Raw genomic sequence first — 24432 nt, 5'->3', positions numbered from 1 at the left:
TTCTTAAAAGAAATTTCCTGATTTTTGTTTCATTTAATCTAGTGATGAAAATAATAGCTTTGGGTTGTATTCTACAAACTTGTTTTTCTGTTAGACCATGTTGCTATGCAATTGCGATTTTTGTTTCATTTTTGATCTTGTAATCAATTCTAGTTATTAAAAACTTTGTCGATAATAAATAAAATTACACCTTTTCATTTTTAAAAAACAGAAACAAATTATTTCGTGTGTTTTTCTTCTTAAATACTTGTAGAGTCAATGATTAAAAATTAATGGTTAAAAATCAAATTTTTAACTAACAAGCTTGTTATACATTATATGATTTTTATTATAATTTTGATCTTTTAATCAATAGTTACATTTTATCTCTTATAATAAGAGTGTTCAACAATCAATTTATTTATTTTTAAATTAAATTGTCAAACCAATCCAACAAAATAAAATAATTAAAAAATTTGAAAATCGAAGTACCACATTTTTAATCAGTAATGATTTAGTTTTAGATTCTCACCTTTAAAACCAAACTAAAAAATAATAATAATAATAACAGTAAACATACTTGATCAAGGTAGTAATGGTAGTTTTAGAACTGATCTAATATATTATTAGGTTCAAAACAAATTTTAAGGTAGAGTCTTTTTAAAATAAATAATAATATCTTTTTGATAAAAAAAATATATCTTAGGGATGAATCTTGAAAAAAATAATTATATTTATATATTTTTTAGAGACAGATCTTTTAAAGTAAATTCTTTAAAATAAAAGAAGTAACTTTTAAGTTATAAAATTAAAATATATATATATATATATATATATTAATATAAAATATATTTTTAAAAAAAGAGAGTCTAAAATGAGGGTCTTGTTGATCTTGAATTCTATCGATATAATATAAGCAACTTTGTCTTTGAAGTAGACCATCTCGAGCAATTTTATTTTTTAATAAGCATCTTGCGGTAAAGTTGCTTTTCTTTCTATTACAAATATACACTAAAAGGAAAATCATTGTATTATTCTTTTTTAAGATGTACTTTTCAATTTATTATAAACACAGAAAAATGGATTAATTAATTATGAAAACAATAATTTCAGAATCAGAGAATATTTAGCTAATGACAAGGTACTAAATAGACTAGAAAAATTAACTCAATATAATAGCTTTACGTGGAATGATAATAACGATGATTAAGAAACAAAGCAGAATGATTGAAAGTGATGTGAATTCCAGCTCATAAGAATCGCGCGCGAGATAAAAGAGGCAAAACATTCAACATATGTTCCTCCTTTTCTTAAGGATCTTCTTACAACCCTCTACGACAACTAAATAGTAGCCACATAAAAACAATTATTTTTAATTTTTTACCCTCGCATAATTTTAATAGAATCTGAGAATAATGAAGAGAGAAACAACATATGCACTCTCTTTTCTTGTTCTCTTACTCTTTTCTATATTACTTTTCAACTTCGTGTACCCTTTTGATCGACAGCTTCTTTCTCGCTTTGCTTTCTTACCACATAAATCAACACTCTTCAGAGCCTGCGACTATTCCAATGGCCATTGGGTATTGGATGAAACATACCCACGTCAATTGTACGATGAAAACTGTCCCTTTCTTGATCCTGGATTTCGGTGCCACCAAAATGGACGCAAAAATGTAAGTTTTCGTAAATGGAGATGGCAACCTCATGGCTGTGACATTCCCCGGTATGTGACTAGACTTTGTTATTCGTATGCATGTATATTGGACCTTGTCATGCACACTCATTGCTACTTGTTGCATGCGTCCATGCATGGCTATATATGCATGTTATGTATTCTTGATCGGTTTTCCATTGGTAATTGATGATGAGATAAAATAGAAGCTCCAATTGCCAACAATATTGAATCATGCATGTGGGTTTCGAGGTTACTATTTTGTTTATTTTTTTCTAAGATTTTAGAGAAGAAAAGGGGTTTGGGTGGAAAGTGGAGAATATGAAACAGTTTATAAAATAAAAAATAAAAATAAAAACTTGTGGACAACAAGATATCCTCACTTCTAATAAATAAGAACCTTGTCGAAAGCTCAGTAAGTGAAATGACATTAATAATCTATTAGACCAGTGTTTATGAATTTTAAAAAAAAATTATATATATGTAGTGAAGGGTGTACCCTTCATAAGTGTAAGGGAGAAAGAATTAAGTCTCAGTTGAATCCAATACTACATTTTTTTTTTTTATGGTTTAGAATTGCCATTCTGAATTTGACACTAGTGCTCCACTAATAAAACGGGAGTTATCCAAATGAAATACAATGGTTGAACATGTAACATTATAGTTTGACAGTTGACACATAATTCACATTTTGTTGGAAGCATATAGTGGGTACGATTCACGTTGTGTGATAGGCATCCCCTCCCCCCACAACATCGTACGTAAAAGTAACTACTAACTAGCTATTGAACGTTTTTTTTATATTTAATTTGTATGGTAATTTATAAAAGTCATGAGTAGGAACTTGTCTTGATGGTATCGTGATGTAACTCAGATTCAATGCCAGAGATATCCTAGAAAAGAATCGCAATGGACGCATTGTGTTTGCGGGTGATTCGGTGGGAAGAAACCAATGGGAGTCTTTACTATGCATGCTGACCAAAGGGGTTTCAAATGTATCTGAAATATATGAAGTGAATGGAAGTCCCATTAGCAAACACAAGGGTTACCTGGCCATGAGGTTTAAGGAATATAACACGACAGTAGAGTACTACAGGGTACCCTTCTTGTGTAGAATAGGTCGTCCACCACTTAACTCTTCCAATCATGTTCGAAGTACTATCAGGCTTGACGAGTTGCACTGGTATTCCAATAAATGGGTAGGAGCAAATGTTCTTATTTTCAATTCAGGGCATTGGTGGAACCAAGACAAGACTATCAAGTCGTAGGTCAACCTCAACCATTTCTTTCATAAAATTACTACCGGAAAATATTTGATGAACTTTGGATCAGATTTTTTTCTTGAAAAAAAAATATTGCAAGTGCTTTCTTCTAACGTTTTACAAAATAAAAATTTTGTTCTAGCACCGCATATAAAAATTATTCTTTTTAGGAGCCAAAAACTTTTTGAATACCAGTGCAAAAACTTCTTTAACATGAAAATTTGGTTCATAATTTTAAATTTATTTCGATTTAAATAATGCTGAAAGAAAAGTTGTAAATTCTCTTCTAAACTCGGAAATAACACATCTAAACTAGCTCCATAACTTTTTGCAGGAGCATCTACTTCCAGGAAGGAGGAAAGGTAAACATGACGATGAACGTGAAGGAAGCATTTACGAGATTCCTACAGACATGGAAATCATGGGCACTGCATAATCTAGATCCTGGCAGTTTCGTCTTCTTTCGTAGCTATTCCTCCGTTCATTTCAGGCAAGTGCATTGACACAATTTTTGTCTTGGACACTCAAATAAAAACCATCCAAGACATTCTAAGATAGACACAGGCAGAAGAAAAAAAAAATCTAACATTTTTTACACCCTCCGTTACACCGCGTTACTTGCATTGTGAGGCCTGTAGTCTATAGACACGACCCAATAGAATAAAAGCACATTTGGACAACACTCTTGCGGTCCCCGGTCACTACAAAAGTTAGCTTTCAAAAAGTAGATGAAAAAGCTTATCAATCAACATCGCTCACATCTCATTAAGTGAAAAAATCAGTTAATCGGAGTAAAAGTATATTAATAACATGTGAACCCAAATGTATTAAGACTGGGGGAAAAGAAGGTAGATAGGAAATGGTTAATATGAAGGTGGGAAGATTCAACTTGGGACCATAGCAGCCGAACCCCGAACAGAAACAGAGTTCAGCAGCAACACAGGTTTCCTGTGATGAATACCCTTTTGTTTATGACCAAATAACAAGAATCTCTACATGTATATAAACAACGAAAGAGGCATGTCTAAGTCAAATATTGTAGTTTCAGCAGTCAAACACGACGTTTTCAACTTTGCCCAAACAGAAGCAGGTAAATTAATTTACTTCAAAACTCTAGCTCAAATTCAGTCGTCCTACATCAGTTTTTGGTGATATCTTATGGCCATCCACACCCATGGTAAAATTATAGATAAAATACAGAAAAGGCGATTAAACTTGGAGGATAACATAGCTTTATAACTAACTGTTGGTGATTCAATTAGACATCAATTATGAATATGAAATTAGTTTTCCTGGTCCTCCCCCTTTCCCCCCTTTTATCACCAATATTGTAGTTATATTTGTTACTATGGATTCAAAACATATGTAATTGGGGGAGGAGTTTGGATGACATGGGCACAGATGCGAGCCTTACATTTGGACAAGTCTTTACTATACAGTGAAATTGCAGGAATGGCACATGGGATGATGGAGGACACTGTCACAAGGAGAAACAGCCAGAAAATGACCCCACAAAACTTGAAACTGAACCATATTACAACATATTTATATCTGATGTTGTCAAAGAGATGCAATATGGGAACCGGAAAGCCCACTTTTTGAACATCACATATCTTTCAGAGTTCAGGATAGATGGTCACCCTTCCAAGTATCGGGAACCAGGCACTCCACCTAATGCCCCACAGGACTGTAGCCACTGGTGCTTACCAGGAGTGCCAGACACGTGGAATGAACTTCTCTATGCCCAACTCCTATCTGAGAAATTTGATATCAACAAAAATTTTCCAGAGAGAGGATAACAAAGCGGTCCAATTTTCATCAGACCACAAAGAATTGTTTCGCTAGCTCTACAAAAATCGGCATTCCTTCTGATCATTTAACTTCATCCACTTCCTCATCTGAACCCATATCACTGACTGTCATTTGCTTTACTTTCTCAAGCTGCCTCAAGAGATCCAACCTTTCTGGTGCATAAGTGGATGGAATCTGAAAGAAAGAAGGCTTAGTAAATCCTTATGACGAGATGATTAGAAATTGACATCTGAATAGGAGATGAAAAAATAGCAGCCAGTCAGTGTGCATACTAGAGCCGGTACATATCTCTGAATAGCAGCCAACATTGCTGCATGCCCAACGGCAGTAACCTGTGCAAAATAAACATTTCTTCCTTAGTAGGCTACACTGGACCATTACCCCAATGAAAGGACCAGATTTACCACACAATAAGAAATAAAGTAAATGAAATAACAATAAGTTCATTTCTTTCATCTTTCTATATTTTCTATAAGCATTAGTTCTTTATCTTATATTTCCAGTTCAATATTTACTAAGGGGTAGAAGAATTAAAGGGGAAAAAACAAATTAATTGATCATGCCAAGTTTGGCCCATTCAAATTCAGGGAAAAACTGGAGGAAACAAGAATCTCTCGCTTATGCAGGATCAATTATTAAATCTATTGACCAATTAATCAAAAACAGTACTAAGCCTGGATATATTTCAGCCAGTCTTGAAATATGAGGAGATGAAGGAATTAATTTTTTTAATATTATTTGATGATTCCCTAAAGGTACAACCGTACAAACTCTAATATGAATATATAAGCTAATCCTAATAAATGAAACTCAACGAACCTAAGGAAATGTGGCATTATATATTCTAATAAATACAAAAACTACTGGGGATATGTACTAGAAAGAAAAAAAGGTGTTCTACACTAAATTAGAGCTATTTACATATTTACAACACTTCTCAAGTAGGTGAATCGATGTCAGTTATCCCCGATGTGCAAGTTTCTGAATCACTCTATAGGTTCTCCCTTAGTTAAAACTAAGAAATGTCACAATGGTTTGTCAAACGGGAGGGTTGTGGGAATATACAGAGCCCACTGCAAATAATTTCTTCCATTAAGGTCGTAAATTTGGTGAGGAACTGGTGAGGAAGATCATTAGGGTTCAAAGGTGCTAGTGAAGTGGTCAGATGAAGGCCTGAAGGTACCTACCAAGGTGCTGCTGGCAGATGACACTCAGGGAAGCAGTAAAAAAGGGGCACAATAAAAGTCAAATGCTGCAATGAAGACAGCAAATAGAGGGCTCATTGAAGGAGCCAAATGCTGGGTGGGTATTATAAAAGAGGGCTGAGTGTTAGGAATAGGGGAGGGAAATTAATCATTGTTGTGGAGAGTGCAGGTCTCTCAAAAGCATGTGAATCATACATACATTCAACAAAGAATTCTTCTTTCTTCATTCTCTGGTCCAGTTCTCATCAGATTATGAATGAACAATATGCTTCTATAGCCTGAACCAGATATGTGATCCATACATAGAATATGAGGATAATCAAAACTCACAGGAAGAAGCATTAAAACACCAATAGGAACAACAGAAGCCATGTCAGTCAAGGTTCTTTTAAGTGTTTTCTTCTCCTTCTCAGTCAGTTCATCCCCTATAAGTGACCTTCTAAGTAAACCCATGGCAACAGCAACATCAATGGCAAGAAGCTGAGTTCCTTGCCAGACATCCTGCATATTGGATAGTAGATTTCAGATTTCAGATGTTTATAATAAATAACAGATAACTTAATTTTAAATTTCAACAGGGGACATTGCCAATATTATAAGAGACATTGTACAAATGTGTATTATGACCAGTTTCCCTCCAATTGTTTCAGTTTCTAGAGAAAACATGGGGGGAAAATGAAGTTGGTTTCATGTGATCAATGCGATGATGCAGATGACTTTATAAACCAAGATAACCTTTCCAAGAAAGAAAAGCCACAAGAATAAATCATACCGTTCCTGTTTCTCTTAGTTTGCCAAAAGATTTTTCCAGGATATTTTCTTTCTTCTCAACGCTAACCATCTGAACATCCCCAGCATCATCACTATAACGTCCATCATCAATAACCAGTAAATCCTGTAAAAGAAATATGCAAAACTCAATCTAAATAACAGTTAAGGGAAAATAAACTTAATGAGAAGGACACATACAGACAAAGTAGTATTGACTAATGAGCATGCTGGACCTTCAAAAACAGTACGTACAGAGCAAAGTGATAGGCCAAAATCTGATTTAGGCAGTTATAATTCTGTATTTGAAGTTATTAGGCAGTTATTTTTGTATTAATTTCATATTATGCAGTTATGGTAATATATAAGTAGTGTTACAGACTTGTAAAAGGCAATTAAGGTGTCAGATTGTTATTAGATGTGTTTTGGAGGAGGAAAGTGGAAACTCGTTGCTAGGGTAAATCCCCATGTTTGAACTCAAATCTAGCATAAAAAATCAGTAATTTTATCTCTATTTAGAATTCAGTGTTTATTTTGAGTCCTGCAAGAGACAAACAAAGATTTTGAGCCTGTTTGTTTATCCTTAAAATCAGTTTTCAGTTTTCAAAAATTAAAAAACTTGGTCAATTTTTAAAAACTGGTTTTAAAACTATTCTATTATTTTAGTTTTTAAAACTAAAACAACTTTTACATGTTTTCGTTTTTTGTTTTCTATTATCTGGAACCTTGTGCCTCTCCCCCAAAGCCCCGGTCATAGAAACAAGCTACGCATCAAGGAATGATCAAAAACATCTTCAATCTCAAGAATTCTTGAAACCAGATAGGGCAACAAGTCTTGAAGAACCCCAAACATCAGAATAAACTACGGCAAATGGAGACGTTTTTGATATAGAAAACAAGTACAAATGTGCTTCCCTAATTGATATGACTCACAATGAAGACTCAACAGTTTGGATAGGGCAGCACCATTTTCTAAAGCTTTGGCAAACTAGGATGTCCCAATTGAGCATGTATCATCAACAGAGAGGCACAAGCAATGCACATCCGATGCCATACAACAATCATCTTGCCGAAACTCCATGTCACAGAATTTTAAGAAAAAGTAATAATACAATCATGGGTTTGGATAAGACAATAAACAGAAAGGAGGTTCAAGAAACAATAGGGTATATATAGAACAAAGTCAACTTTCAAGGAGGGAAGAGGATGGGTAGTGCTAATGCCTTGTGCTTGTGTTTGGGTAGCATTAACAGAGGTGATAACAGGTATCTACCAAAAGTAGAAAAGGAAGAAAGAAGAGAATGATTACTCGGGACATGATCAAATGCACCAGAGTCTACTACCCAAAGACCCAAGGAAAATATACAAGCAAATGAATTACCAATTGTGCAACCGAAGTAGTAGTATAGAATTTCTAGCGATTCTCAGACACTCAAAACATTGGACAAAATCCCCATAAGTAGATGGGGTGGCTCTAGGATGATCTACTGGTTGAGAGGTTTCCATCGGAGATGTTTGGGCCACAATGGCAAGCATGGTGGTTTACCATGCAACAATCAATAGTATGCCTAGGACGATGACAATGTCTGCATTTGGGACAGTTCTGAGTGAGATGTCCCAGTCTGAGAGCGATTCAAACTACTACTCTGGGATGCAAGAGCAGAAGGCGAAGATGCAAATGTCATCGTAGGAACCATGGGTGATCCAAGAATCTGGTCATGAATAGCAACGTACTCCGAAAGAAAACCATACAATGCATGGACCATAAAGAAAGCACTGCAATTTAAGTTTCTTTTCAGCCTTAGTTGGGATAGTGATGGCAGGAAATAATAGTTCATTAAAATCCATTGGGTAGGCACAGTTCTTGAAACACATCTGTTAGGCTCTAGAAACCCTGATAAAGAGACAGAAAGTATAGACATACAAGATGCAGAAACTGTGTTTAAATGACACTAGGGAGATACGTTTATATAGGATTATAGGTTTATTTCATTTAATACACATGAATTGGGGAGATTTTGTTTCCCCTTAATAAGATATTATGTGCCTATACTATAATTACTTTATTACATCATGATTCTCAACAAGGATCATAAATAACTAATACTATTTTCAAGAGAATAAATAAAATATCACTACTTACAAAGAAACATTGAACTCAACTAAAGAGAAGAACTAAGCTACTTGGAAAAGCTACGAAACCCAGATACTCCAAAAATGGAAAAGTATCGATGTCAGTACCTGTATTAGACAACGATACAGCTCGGATACGCCAGGATATGTATCCAAATAGTATCCGATTATTTTTATTTTTCTAAAAAAATATATTGAATACAGCTCTGATATCGCTCACAATAGTTGGATACGACTTTATAACATGTGATACCATAAAAAAAGGTATTGGTGTCCTCCTAGTTATGAAATGTGGGATTCTATGACAGAAAAGGTGAAGGTAGCCATCTCTAGGCATGAGGAAAATCAAGCAAATGAAGTATCCAACTTCTATGATGTTGTTCAGGATATCCTCAATCATATGTGGAGCAAGAGTTGTACTCTTCATTGCTTAGCTGATTCTCTAAATCTAAATCCAAGGTAATGTTGGCATTAGACAGTAATTTAAATTTAGTAACTAGTAATGATGCTTTTGAATTGTAGGCTATTGTATAAAGTCGTGACTTGTTTTGAGTTCTACCAAAAATACAAGTAGAAACTATATTTTGTTTATTACGATCACAAGTATCTTTTTTGTAAATTGTGATCATCATAGTTATCAGCTATGAATTAATGAAATGATTAATCTCCCTCTCTGTTTTTTCTTTTACCCATATTTTATATTTATATAAATTTTCTATAATTTTTTAAACATATCCATAATGAAGTGTATCCTTAATTTCAGAAAATAAAAAAAATGTATCCCCGTATCATGTCGTAGTGTCGTACTAAGTATCTAGGCTTCATAGTGGAAAAGTAATAATCATTAAATGCTCCAATTTCCAACAACTCCGATACAAAGGCTTCAAATATAAATTTTGAAACCTCAAAACACTTGCACAAGAATATATCAAGTTTGATATCCCACATGTGTGCTTTGTCAATGGTTGGCCTTTGTATCATAAAATACTATAATACATACATACATACATACATACATACATACATATATATATATATATATATATATATATATATATATATAAAGTAACTAGTGAAGAACAAGAAAGACAAATCAAAGATAACAAAAAAGGGTGATGAAAAAGAAAGAAAAAAAAGTATCCCAAGCCAAAAAGCAATAGATATATTTCAAAATTCTATATTAACTAATTTATAAACCTGCAAGAGAAATTGCAAGCTAAAGCCTTATAAATCAATAATATTTTAGGACAGAAATAAAATTAGGATGAGGCAACAGTTCATGTAGGATGATTATTAACAATGCAATTACTAAGCAAAAATTGTGTAAGCAATATAAAATCATAAAGTTGTAACTTACTAAATGTTTGAGACTTACTTCATTAGTTTCTGATTGATAAGCACTTCTTTGAACCCGTTCCTCAAGTTCTATTAGCTCATTTCGCAGAAGCTCAAAGCGGCGGATTTCGTTGGGCTCTTGGTCCACAACCCCAACGTTTGGTGCAGACTGTTCAATATTATTTTCCTTCAAGTAATATAGCAAGTCCATGTTACACAAAGCTCAACGTAGTATCCATCCACCATTTATAACATACAGTTATCTTTAGAGTTAAACCAAATGAAGCACATCATCAGTTCAACACAGATTATTAGGTAATACAACTCATAAAATAAACGATGTTTTAAGCCCATATAGGCTACAGCATTTTGATATTATGATTTTTGACGTTGTCCACCACTTTGTGTGGTGTGTTGCTAGGGGTCTAAAGGTTTAAAAATTCTTGAGATAGGCCTTTTGAGATCAAGTTTTACTTCTACACGAATGAGTGAGCTGCAACAGTTTCCATTTCTGTCTCACAAATCTAGTTTATAACTGACCAGCAAAATTCAGCTTCTCTCATCCTTGGCATGGTTGTTTTTTCTCACCCCAGCCCCACATCCACACCCCCAAAAAACCAACAGTTTTAAATATGCTGTAAAGCTAAAAATTGACATTTATTTCTCAACTGCTTATCTCAACCTTGTATGCATAATATGCCCTTTGCAAATTGCAACTATCCATAGCTGTGGTAACTTAAAGTGCCGGATTTGGTTGCCTGCACATAGAGAGTGACAAAGAGGCTAATAATCATATGGTCTGGCACTGGCAGGGTGGGTTGCATATGCAAATTCCAGAAGAGGCTGCTTCCTAGGTGCAGAAGCAGGGTGATAGAGAGGCTTGTGCCTCAAGTAGCTCAAGACAGGGTGGCCATTTCTCCTTGATGCAATGAAACAGTTGTATCAAGCTATTGGACTAAATTATCCTCACTATAACACTCGATACTTGTATAGAAAATCTAGTCACTTATTTTAATTGACTGTTATTTATCACCTAAAAATATACTTGTAACCAACTATAATCTTTATTGTGCCACAAATCAAACATCCTTTTTTCTATTCTCATTTCAATGATTCAAAAGTGATTATAATTAGACAAGAATATTAGAAAACAGCTGAAGAAGATATAACAATAATGAAACACACTTAAAATGAACACCCCTATTCTAATATATTATTTATCACAATAAAAGAAAAAACAAATACAGTAATGAGTTATGTTGCACTAAAAATATGGAGAGGAAATTAACATCATCAAATTATAAGGACAATGCTGCATACATAAGGATCCACATCAGACTCCAAGCCAGGCTTTTTGGTGACAGGACGTCTAAAGATGCTCCAGAATCCATGGGATTTTCCAACATTTCTGGAAGAAAAAAAAATGTTCTTTTTATATAAATTTAAAAACAGGAAAAGAAAAAAAAAACAATCTAAAAAAGAGAAGAAAGTAACAGCAGCCAAATGTACTTTCAGAAAATAGAAGCTAGATATGAAAATAAGCAAGCCAAAATTTGTTATAAAAATTTCATTACCTTTTGCTCCTGTCCATCCTTACATTAGCATTCTTTTTGCTTTTCCCTTTTATATACTCTTCCTCTTCACCAGCTGTAGTGTAGGTCCGACCACTGTTAACCCCCTGAACGAGTATAAGAGAAAAATCATTGACAAAACAGAGATTCTCAAAAGGCATACAATATGTGACTAGTGTACATGGGAGTCAAGCAAGACAATGAATTACTGTGCAAGGAAATGATTAAAAAAATAATAAAGAGCACAATCCAGAGCCATGGCAAGAAGAGAACAGGACTAGCCAAGCATTTACTACCAAAGTTGCATCCAATATTCACCATGTTTTTAAGCAATGACAAACAAAGAAGCTCAAGTATAATCAAAATCTAAGTTTAGAGATGAGAAAGCAGAGCAAGGCACAAGCATCTTCCCCATAATTCTATAATAGATTTTATTGTCAAAGTTGTACATAACTATACATTGTAACCTTCATTGTACAGTTTGGATTATTAGAAACTATATTCAGTTCTTAATCTCCTTTATTTCAATGAGTCTTGGAAATTAAAATAGTTTCAAGCAAGATATCCATTATGCATTGTTCCAAAGAATTGATCAGAAGGTTGGTGAGGGGTGGAAGGTGTACCTCTTGCAGAGAATCTGCTTTTGCTCTGAAAGATGCCTCCAGGAACTCAGCTTCTTTCCTTAGTTTTCGTATTTTCTCCAAGTCAGAACAGGCTGCTTTCAAATGCTCTTTTCCAGCACTAGAGCTTGATACATGCAACTCTTGAAGCAACTTTTCAAGTCTTATCACAGCTTCTTCAACACTTTTCAATGCCTAAATTTATATGCCAAATAGAAGGCATAAACAAGAATGAAATGCATCAAAACAATAGGTTTGGGAAACATCTAAAATATGAAGCAAGAATATTGATATGTTTAGCAATGAAGAAATACTGGAACAGAAAGGATGAAAGCATGCATACAACTTTTAGTTGGGCTAAAATCCTAATCAAACAACAAGCATGCATATTAGGGCAGACAGGCAAACAGAGATTAGAAAACATAGTTAAAGAGGGTGGGGGCTGGACTGGACCATCCAGTTCAACCCGAAAACCAATGAACTGGTATGAAGTCCAGTTCATTCAACCCAAGAAAACTGGCTAAGTTCAAAACTGGTGAAGGATTGGTCAAACTAGTCAAACACTGGTGATGAAGAACCAGTTGTTTTTCATTTGTCAACTTTTTAAAAATATTTTGTAATTTGTAAAAATTTCTATAATCAACAAAATAAAAACAACCATATAAAGCCTAATGCCCAGTTACAAAGTTCTGTGTATGAAACCACATGTGAATTGTTATTATTAGCATCTTATAATTAATGTCATATCTTACAGGATACATAATATGATTATTTTATGCTGATTTAAAAATTTAGTTAATTTAATTTTTTATTATTTTATATTAATTACTTACTTAATATATTGTATAATATTAAAAATATATAATTATTTGTTCAACCATAAACTAATGTCTTCACCAATTCCATGACTGAATTAGCTTTTTAAACACCATCAGAAACATTAGCAGTTGATTTTGCACATTTGGAATGTTGAGAATCAGAATATATATGTTCAGTGTTTAATGATTAAGTATTTTGTACATAATCACTTGCAATTGTATAGGCATACCATGTCTGATTTATAGGAACAAAATATCCTATAATTAATTGCATTTATTATAATAAGAATCACAGTTGTACACTTTAGACAAATGGTTTTCAGCCATCTGTCCTCTGTTTTGCTTTTTTTTAATTTTCAACATGGACTATGCAGTGATCTTGCTTATATATATATATAAGGGAAGTATCCAGTAAGAGGACCTTTTTTCACATGTGTGAGAGGAATAAATATTGACCGTTAGATTTTGTCATAAATAGTCAAGATTAAAACATACAAAGTCATGTGAGTTTTTTAAAAAGTCATGAGATTATATTTCACTGTGCGTATATGGTTGTATGGTCCAGACTCCAGATTTACTCCTCACACTCATACAAAAATAGCCCTCACTAGATTCACCTACTTATTTTTTAAGAGTATTTTAGTTAACTGCACCTTAGGTGTATTTTAAGAAAATCAAAGTTATAACTTGTTAAAGTACTCTTTCGAGAAAAAAAACGAGTATGGTTTGCTGATATACACCCACTTGTTTTTAGAAAGAGTATTTTAGCAAGTTACACCTTGGGTGTATAATAAACCATGCCACTAATGTCTATTGCCAACCCACCTTCAAAATCACTACTATCATTGCCTTGCTGCCACTGCCAGTACCATCTCATCATCATTGTCATCACTCTTACAGCTATTGCTAAACAAGGGCAATTATCAACCATCTATACTGTTGTAAATATGTAATTAATTTAGGAAATCATTTTTTCCTACAATTAGCACTGATTTAGGACACTTACTAGTAATAATTAGGAAGATTTAATTTACCCATTGCCTGTTATTCTTGATTCAGGATAGATTACTAGTAATAATTAGGAAGTCTTCATTTCCCTATTTTCAGTCTGGCCTATATAGGCAGACTCATGATTGTATTCAAATGCAAGCAAAATACTCAGATTTCCCACATATACAATTGTTTACAAAAACAATGGATAGTACAAGAGTTTAGAAATTTTTATCTTATGTACCTTTATCCTATTTTACTTGGTGCATTGGATGGGATAGGATAAGGTCAGATAGGATAAATTAGCGTCTTATCCTATCAAGCCTCATCCCACCCTATACACAAGATGGAATTTTATTTGTCCCAAAAACATAGGATAAAAAACCATCTAGATAAGCTATACTATCTAATCTGTACACTGAAGTACTGAAAATATAGAAGGCTTGAAAGAAGAAAGGTAGCTTACCCTATCTAGCACACCAAATGAAGCCAAGTAATATTGGTTGAGTTTAGAGAGAGTGGCATTTCTTTAGTGAAAGTGAAACTGATTGATTATACACTTCTTGGTTTTACAGAACATCTATCTAATTAATATCTTTAGACTCTTAACAGACTAAGTGATCACAGAACATCTATATTTATATAAAGACTCTCAAGTTGGCCTATTATTGACTAGGCAAACAAAGAATAAATGGATGCTACTTTCCAAAAGCTAACTCCTATGAAGTTTAAAACATGTGATGCATAAACTCGTTTAACATGTTATGCATGAACTGAAAATTATTCTAACAGTATTCAAGAAAAATAAACAAATGTATTAATCTTTAAGGTCTGTATTTACAGGCTTGACACTAGTCCTAGTAATTTACTGAATTAACAAACTTGGAAACAGCAGTTGAATCAAATTCAAATTTTGAAAGTGATAATCAAACCTCATCAAAAGAACCTGACTCTTTTATAGTTGACTGAACTGTAGATCTATGTCTATGAACTGATTTCTTGGCTTTGGTCTCCAATGCCTTATCCCTGCATTATATTTTACAAAAATAATAAGTGACAACTTTTGGAATAAGAAGCTCTTTTTCTAAAAATCAGGTCACAACCCCTGGAATTCTAGTAAATGCTATAAAACAAAAATACAAAGGATGTATAGATAACTTCAAAAAACTGTTGCCATGATACAAAACATTAGCTCAACATCACATGGTATCTGCACTGCTTGCATGAGGATCCCAGTGCAAGACACATGACGCTTTGAACCATAATATGACCATTGAACCCATATCCATTGGATAGGTTTCATCCCCCTCCCCCAAAGTGAACGGATATTTGCCACCCAAATCTAACTGATACAGCAATGGAATCATCTTGTTAGAGGGTGAAAGGTAACACTGTCTTGACCAACCTCTAAGGACCCATTTAATTGTGTTTCCATTTTTTTATTTCACTTTTTAATAATTACAAAACTGGCACTTGTTTTCAATGTTTCTTTTCTTGTTTTCAAAGATTTGTACAGAAAATACTTAAAAACTTCTTTTTTCCTGTACAAATCTTAGAAAACAGGTGACAGATCGAAAACAAAGTGACAGATTTGTAATTAAAATTGAAAGCAAAAAATGAATACACAAGTAAACAGGCCCTAAGTTCATATCATAAAGGATCGTTGTGGACTTTGACAAGATACATTTGACAAGTACTATGTGTGGCTCAGGGGCACAAATACAGAATGTTATAATTTGAACCATAACTAAACTAATTTCATTGCCTTAGAGGACATAAGAAATATGCAAACTTAATAATCAGTGGGCCAGTTTCCAAAGTTGATATTATAGCCTCTAGATTCAAGTTTTGGCCTTCCATTTTGTCTTCCACGTATAATTGTTCATTTGCTTCAAGAGTAGTTACATACCATATTCACTTTCTTTTATGTGATTGTGGTTATTCACTAAAGGTAAATTCTACACTAAAACACATTTAAATGAAATGTTTATTGTGAAAGCTAAAGTTGACAAAATGCATTTATTGACAAGTTACATGGACAAGCACAGCCAAGAACATTTGACAAACCCCCCAAACTTTTCTAGTGAATATTTTGGCATGACTATAACAGAAACATATGCAACTGTAACATGTAATTACCACACCAAACTTTTTCAGTTGTTCTTGTGAAGCTTTCAGCTATCAATGAATTTCATGATTTTAAATTTACGCCAAAAATTTCATAGTTTTGGTGCTCAAATATTGATGTCAAGGAATATGTACATGCAACTATTTGAATTCAAATACATTGGTAAATGCAGACTTTGATTCATAGCTTACTTAATCATCCCATGTTCTTCCATGCATTCCATCAACTTCTTGTGCCTAAGATGAACAAAAATACATATAAGAATTTATTAAAAGAAAAGTTCGCATTTTGTCAAACCATAAACAAACATTGTTCCAGTTACCCTGTTGACAGAAACTCAGCTGCTTTCACATTTGAAGGACTCTCCAGCCATGTACTGTATTTAATAAAGCTCTGCATCCAATGAGAGCAAACTTCAAAAGCTTGGGACACTGCTTCAGCATTTGGAGGACCTTCTTGTTTACTTCTATGCGTATGAGATTGTTTTGTAATGCTGGTGATTCCCGGATAAAAAGGAAGCCAGTCCAACTCTTCACAAACTACCTATGCAGTTAATAGATCTTTACCAGTTAAAATAAGTTAATGACCACACATGTCTGTCAAATGTAATGACCATAAATACTAACCTCCACATACAATTGATATGAACTAATGGATGAGAGCTGAGGGTAGTATAAAATACTGCCTCCAATAAGATACCTGTACCAAATAGTTATATAAATAGACAGATGCATCAATGTTCATAGAAAGAAAAAACAAAGTTAAAGATATAGGTGTTTAAGTTTGAATTAGATGAAGGAGAGAAGAGATACTCTTACAGTGATAGGGTATGTATAAAGTCACTAACCTAATAAACTTACTAATTATCTAGGTCAAGTACTAGGGTAGTATAGATAGCTAGTACAGGCCCATCCTAAAACCTACTAACATGATAAGACTCCTAAAACAATAAGAAACATAATGTTTTAACAATAGCAATAACATATAATACAAGTTGTATGTACCTGATGAAATCTTCAATTGGATCATCTGGAGTATCAAAACCATTTGCCAAAAGAAATGACCTTGTACTTCTGCCTAAAGCAATGAAGAACCCAAAAACAGCCAAATCCTTCTCCAAGACCTGCACTATGCTCAATTTAAGTGTTTTGTAACAACAAAGCCCATACATGAATGGAAGAGGATTTAGCTCTATCATACTCAACTGAACTCATTATTCTCTGTATTTTTTTTTTATTTCATTTACTGAAAGTTCTTTCTCTTCAAACTTTGTGTTGATTATCTGATTGATTCTGATCAATATTTGTTGATTCTTTCTATGTTTCTCTTAGAATTTGGGCTTACGGCCTAACCCAATAAACACTGTCCTTGAGGCTGCAATTAAGGCAGCCCCCAAAGAGGCCAAATTAAAGCAACCCCTAAACAGACCACAACTAAGGTGCACTACAAGTGACTCGTGACTACAATTAAGGCAGCTTTCCAACACTCTTCCTCACGCCCAAGAGTGTGGCAAATGCAGGTGGACAAACAATGGATCTAGGATAAGTTTTGATTCGATTTTAGAATTTGGGCTTAGGGATTAACTTAACCCCACAAAGCTAGCTTAAGGTGAGGACTGTTCAAGTTTTATAAACTCTATTTAAGTCATATCTCTAGTAGATGTAGGACTAAACACCATCTTTGAGGCTGCAATTAAGGGCTATAGCCAAATAGACCGCAACTAAGTCGAGCTAGGGATGACGGCAATTAAAGCAGCCACGTTATCAGATTGGTGTATCATATCTTAGATATAGGGATTGGTTTCCTTATTTTTCTGTATATCTTTGTATCAATATATATTTGTATGTCAGTGAGCCTTGCACATAAATCAATAATAGAAAAATAGTTATTTACCTCTGTTATTAGAGCCTGTTCAACAAAAAGTAAACTTAGTCCAACTTTTAAGTATATTCACATTTATATAAAATACTTCAACACATTACATAATATTTCCCCACATGGAAAAAGGCTTGATTGCTGTTATTGTTGTACACACAAGACCAGAGGAAAAGACAAAAAATATATGTATATTTCTAATTGATTAAACTGTTTGATGATGGGGGAGAAAAAGTAGAATTCAAGGGAATTGAATTGATGGAACTAAATTCAAATGTTGATCTGCAAGGGACAATTTCCTTATTTCCTTATTTCAGTCTTGAGGAAAAGTTGTTTCTTATACCGGGCCACTTTCTGAATTAAGCAGTTATAATTCTTTATTTGGAAGTTATTAGGCAGTTATTTTTATATTAATTTATATTGGAGTATGTTGTGGTTGTAAGGCCTAAGATGTGGAAAACAAGAGCAGTCGAAGACTTTGAGAAAGTGATAATCCGGGTTTTGGTGGAAAGGTTTGTAATAGGGAACCAAATTTTGAATAGAGGAAGAGGGAAGCCGATTGATTAGATAAACACTAGTGAGGAAGGCATGATCCCAGAATTCCATAGGCAAATTAGCTTGGGCTAACAGGGTGAGGCCAAGTTCAACAATGTGTCTATGCTTTCGTTCAACAACCCCATTTTGATGTTAGGTGTGTGGGCATATGAGACGATGTTGAATTCCAACATCATTCAGATACGCTGTAAAGGGGCAAAATTCACCACCCCAATCCGTTTGTAAGGCTTTGATTGGTTGGTTGTATTGATTCTTAACCATAGTATGAAACTGCTTAAAAAAATTAAGAGTTTGGGCTTTGTTTTTGAGAAGATAGATCCATGTAAAGCGTGTGTGGGCATCAACAAAGGTGAGATAATATTGATAGCCACATGTAGACATGGTTGGTGCAGGTCCCCATAAATCACTGAAAATTAATTCAAAAGGTGTGGTGTAAACAGTTTTGGACAGACTTGAGGGTAATCTATGAGATTTGCCAAGACAACAAGAAGCACAAAAATCTGAATCAATATTGTTTACAGATTGAATGTTGAAGCTTCGGAACACAAGTTTCATTACATCAGCATTAGGATGACCTAATCTAGAATGCCAAGTGGCAAAAGAAACAGATTTGTGGCTAGCAGTGTTAACAGAGGGAGATGTAGCAGTTTAAAAACACTGGACAGGTTGTTTGCTGGGGGCGGGGAGCAAAGCAGGGAATTGATACAGACCATCCGAACCAACCGAGCCTTGGAGAAGGATTAAGCAGTTATAGGTTATGATGTGACTGTTATACAAGTTGTGTTAACAGATTTGTAGAAGGTAATTAAGGTGGATTGTTGTTTCTAGTGTTTTGAATGAGAAAACTACTTGTTAGATGAAATCCTGTTCTTGTTGATGTTTGTACTCAAATTGGGCCCATAAAACACTGTTTCTATAATTTAATCAGAATTCAGTGTTCCATTTCCTGGGTCCAATGTCATTTCAATTTTCAACTGAATATGTGATCCTAAACATTTAAGCCAGCATCATCTCTCTAGAATGGTCAAAACAAAGCCCTCTTCAAAATTGAACATAACTAACCTCAATGCTTTCAGATGTTGTTAATCTTGACCATATTTTCTCCTTATCAATAGCTTGCTGCAGCTTCCTCTGAGCAAGATTTACCCAGAAAACAACCTCTTCTGAACCCCACTTCTCTTTTGCTCTACATGAGGCAGCCCGAGGACCAAAATGTACAAGAAATTCTCTGTGCAGACCAATATTCTTTATAGAATTATATGCTTGACTTACAGGAATTAAACTAACCAGCATGTCCATCAAACTACCAGTTATTTCTGTGATCATTGAAAAGAACTGTGAACAAGAAACTTTTGACGGGCCAAGTTTAGCAATTGCAGCAATGCACATTAGTGCAAGCAGAATAAGTGATACGTCACTGCCACTGCTTAAACCTGAATTTTTGCCAGACCTGGGAATTCAGTTAAAAGATCATTTATGCATTGTCTATAAATATAATAATATCAAGGAAAAAGAATTGATCAGTAGCAGTTAACATATTAATATATAGATAAGTTAAGAGAAAACATACAATGCAACAGTGGCAGCAAAGCGTACATCCCCTTCTAACTTATTAACAAAGGATGTCACTACAGCTGGAACTTGCTCAGACCAAAACCATTCATACGCTTCAGGCTGTTTGGCAGATAATTTCTCTCTAATTAAGCTCTCCATGGGAGCAGATAACCTTAGCAAACTGACCAATGCAACATTTGCACAAGTTTCAGGCCTAAAGCAGCTAGGGAGTACTATCAAATATTAAAACTAAACAAACAAAGATGGAAAGAGAAAAAAATAACCATGAAACACAGCAATAATAATGAGTCAAAGAATGGAAAGCTGTCAAAATGGTTTATAAGTATATAATCATTTTGTGTGTGGGTAGAAAATTCATTTGATATTTAAAATTAGTCTGCTTCATATTAAACTTCCATATGAAACGTATAACACAAATTACTACCTTGAACCCAAACCAGATCCAGATGGTTCTCATAGGAACTGGGTCCTGAAATCACTTTGAACAGCATGGTATACAGTTGCGAATCCAACAGTTTAATCTTTAAACATTTTTTCATGCTTTGCTTTAATATGAAAAATATTTTAAAGGAAAAATTCCTACAGCCAAAAATTAACTGCAGGGGATCTTGATCCACTCTCATATATTCAATAAAATTTATTTCATCAGTAAAACAAAAAAATATATACTTTAAACTTCAGAACTTGACTTTAGGATGTAAAATAGCTGAAGAAAACACACTTCAATGATATAAAACATAGAACTACTTATCTTACGAAATATTTCTGGTAAATAAGTCTTGACATATTTTTGTTAGCAAAGTTCAATAGAAACAGATAAAATGAACCAAAATACAAAGCAACATGCTACCTTCTTTGAACAAATACATTGACATTTCTGTCTCTATCATCGCCTTGAGATGAAATTTCACTTACAGCATGCAATAAGGAGTACACAGCAGCCTGAGAATTTATGCAACCTGTTTCTCAGTTCTAAAATTTTGAAAATTTAAAAATAATAAGCTCAAATGACTGGTGAATAATGACCAATGAGATCGTAACAATTCTTGTAGCAAAGGCAATAGAAGAAACATTATTCAGATTAAATTATGATGAAACATACATATTACAGAAATATATAATTAGTTTCCATCAATACAAAGGATGTTCAATAGGAAGAAAATTTTAAAAAGAAATAATGAGGGCGAAGCCAAATGCCCTAGTCCTAGGCCTAAAAGCAGACAGTATGTTAAATTACCCAAAGCCAGAGACTCAACTGCATATTACTTCAAAATATTGAAACATAAAACATCTACTTACATACATACAAAAGGTGAAACAAGACCAATCAATGAACTGAAACTAATCAACATGTTGATAATTCCTTTTGTAGTTATGCAGTTATTGAAGAGAACCACATTTCTGCGATGATGCTTTTCTATAATAAAAGCAGTGATATCTGTATCACACTAATGCATTAGATTCCATCTTAAAACCAATTGATGAGAAGTTAGTAGCTCAACAAGTGTATAAACTACGCCCCAGTACTTGAGGTGGAAGTGTAGGACTTTTCAAAAAAAAAAAAGAAAGAAACCCTCCACATATGCCTGCTGGATTGGACAATACACAGCAGAAACTACAGAAATGATGAAGATCCCCTCCACAAACCACAGAAACACCAGAAATGGGCGATAGGCTTGATACCATGTCAGGCATGCACCCTCAAGCAAAAGTCCTCATGGACAACGCATAAGCCTACCTTGCACTAAAATTAAACCTTTTTTATTAGAATAATGGAGGAGGCAACAATCTAACTTTAGACCATTTGGTCATAGAGACTCTAATGCCATGTTAGATTCCATCTTAAAACCATTTGGCATAATTCAAGTAGCTCAACAAGTATATAAACCACACTCCAGTAATTTAGGCATGTGAGACTTTGCAACACCTTCTCCCCCTTCACCAATGATTGTCAGATCAGGTATTCACCAATGATTGTCAGATCAGGCGATACGTAGGGGAAACTATGAATATCCCCTCCACAAACCATGGAGGCGATACGTAGCTCAACAAGTATATAAACCACACTCCAGTAATTTAGGCATGTGAGACTTTGCAACACCTTTCTCCCCCTTCACCAATGATTGTCAGATCAGGTATTCACCAATGATTGTCAGATCAGGCGATATGTAGGGGAAACTATGAATATCCCCTCCACAAACCATGGAACAACAAAAATCGGCTATAAGCATTGATACCAAATTGAAAGAGAAATTTTCTGAATATAATTCAGATTCATTCAGATTATATGAGGAATTTACATAGTATATATGGAGTAACCCCTATTGTTACTATCTTATAATAGAGATGTATTACAGGCAACAACCTAATAAAAGAAATTAAAATATAGCGGTACAAGAAATAATTACAATCTCAACATAATGCTTTTAATAGTCGGCAGAAGATAGACATAATTAGTAGCTTTCCATATTGATGTACTGCATATCTGATATACTGATAAAAAAGCAGACAACTTTAAGTTGTTAAAAATGAACTAGTATTATAGATAATAAGTTCACAAACACAGTAACACCGGATATAGCCCAATGCTTCTAACTGACATGCTCTATTAACTCTGATATTGATGTTCACAAGTACAGATCTATCATGGAAAGCTTCTCTAGTAACCAAAACTGTGCTTGTTTATTGCCAAATGTTGGTATATATTTTTGTCAGAATACCAACAAATGCATGTAAGGTAAAACCTATTGTCACGCTTCTTCGTTTAACAATTCATCCAGCTTGTATTTGTCTAAGCTCACAAGTTCGACAATAGAAAAACATACTATAACAAAGGCTGTCAGTCAAAAATTTATACTCACAAATGCATGCCAAACTTTACACATGATATGACCCAAACAATACTATCTAACAAAAGTCGTGATAAAATCTGACAACATAAATGCCATACCTGACAAGACAGTTCCTTCACCCATGCATTTTGGTCTACCCCAAGCCAGGCTGTTGAAAGCCAGGACATTCGTGAGAAAGATTTATGCTCTTTAATTGCCAGTTCAAAAACCCTGGCTGCATCATATAAAGCTTGGACAAGTCCATCACAAAACTCTTCATCTTCCAGTGACCTATTCAGTTTCACCCTCACTTTTTCTAGGTCAGAGCTGGTGCTAGCTTGGAGGCTCCCATTGACAGTCACACCATCATCAGAGGAGGCAAATGGTAACAGCTTCACCCTCCTAGGTTTAGAAAACACCAAATAGCATTTTCTACAGCCCAACAGACCATGATTACTGCTCGACAAAAAATCATGCCGTGTGAGGCATCCCTTTCTCGAACTACCCCATTTACTCAACAGTAGGCAATGTAAGTCCGACACTTTTCTCCCTGCATGAGGAGAACCATTCGAAAGCCAACAATTCGAAGAGCTGCCAATCGATGTGCAATTAGTACGAACACATACACCACAAAATGCTCAAGAACTCAGCAATAAAAGTGAAAACAAAGAGCAGTAGTTCAACATCAACTTCAACCGCACTAATACACTATTTCTTGCGGAGGTGTTACAACCTATACAGTAAGCATTATATCATGACTTTAAATAGTTAACTAAACAGTAGTATATCGTTCCATCATCTAAACCTCCCAAATTCGATAATTCCACATAATCATATCATTATTAACCAGAGAACTTACAATAAAACATTTCCATGCTGCAAAAGCAAAAGCAAATGCATCAAAATAGGGAAAGGAAACACTTCCAGAATTACAATTACCGTCACAAATTCGCTCAACCAGTTTCCCCGAGAGCTATACACGAAACAAACGATTCAATCGTAATCTAAACGCAAAACCTAGTTGCCTCGTCGCGCACTCGGCGAAGAAGAATCGTAAGCAGAAAGAGAAACAAAGATAGAGAAATCGATCACCTCAACGGAAGAAAGTTGTTGTTGCTGCTACGCAATGTAACTGCCATGAAGCGGAAGCAGAATCCGAGAGAGAATTGAGTTGCGGGAGAGGGAACTAAACATGAAATGAAATAGCGCAAGAGCTCGCGTGCCCGAGCAAAGAAGAAAGTAAGAAGGAAACGATGACGTGGCACCACGGGTGGTTTATCCGTATACGTGGAGAGCCCAC

General features: G+C 34.4%; 2 protein-coding genes across 2 annotated transcripts; one reads left to right on the top strand and one right to left on the bottom strand.

Moving 5' to 3' along the window:
* The first annotated feature begins 1379 nt into the window (after positions 1-1379).
* On the top strand, positions 1380-4715 carry LOC109811450 (protein trichome birefringence-like 8). Its single transcript, XM_029273567.2, has 4 exons — positions 1380-1705; positions 2529-2918; positions 3251-3406; positions 4367-4715. Exons 1-4 carry the CDS (start codon positions 1395-1397, stop codon positions 4713-4715), a joined length of 1206 nt encoding a protein of 401 aa, XP_029129400.1. The 5' UTR covers positions 1380-1394.
* Positions 4132-24383, bottom strand: LOC109816143 (LETM1-like protein). Its single transcript, XM_020381034.3, has 18 exons — positions 24225-24383; positions 23252-23723; positions 21152-21243; positions 20297-20461; positions 19789-20176; positions 17301-17419; positions 16923-16995; positions 16619-16839; positions 16488-16532; positions 15101-15194; positions 12364-12555; positions 11744-11847; positions 11490-11577; positions 10210-10356; positions 6706-6828; positions 6264-6434; positions 5001-5060; positions 4132-4902 (listed from the first exon to the last, which is right to left on the bottom strand). The coding sequence occupies exons 1-18, from the start codon at positions 24269-24271 to the stop codon at positions 4789-4791; spliced, it is 2715 nt and encodes a 904-aa protein (XP_020236623.1). The 5' UTR covers positions 24272-24383; the 3' UTR covers positions 4132-4788.
* Between the last annotated feature and the right edge of the window lie 49 nt (positions 24384-24432).

The sequence above is a fragment of the Cajanus cajan genome, chromosome 7, assembly GCF_000230855.2.
Source record: "Cajanus cajan strain Asha chromosome 7, NIPB_CcT2T_4, whole genome shotgun sequence".
In the NCBI taxonomy this organism is placed as follows: Eukaryota; Viridiplantae; Streptophyta; class Magnoliopsida; order Fabales; family Fabaceae; genus Cajanus; species Cajanus cajan.
This window is presented reverse-complemented; position numbering and strand designations above follow the sequence as displayed.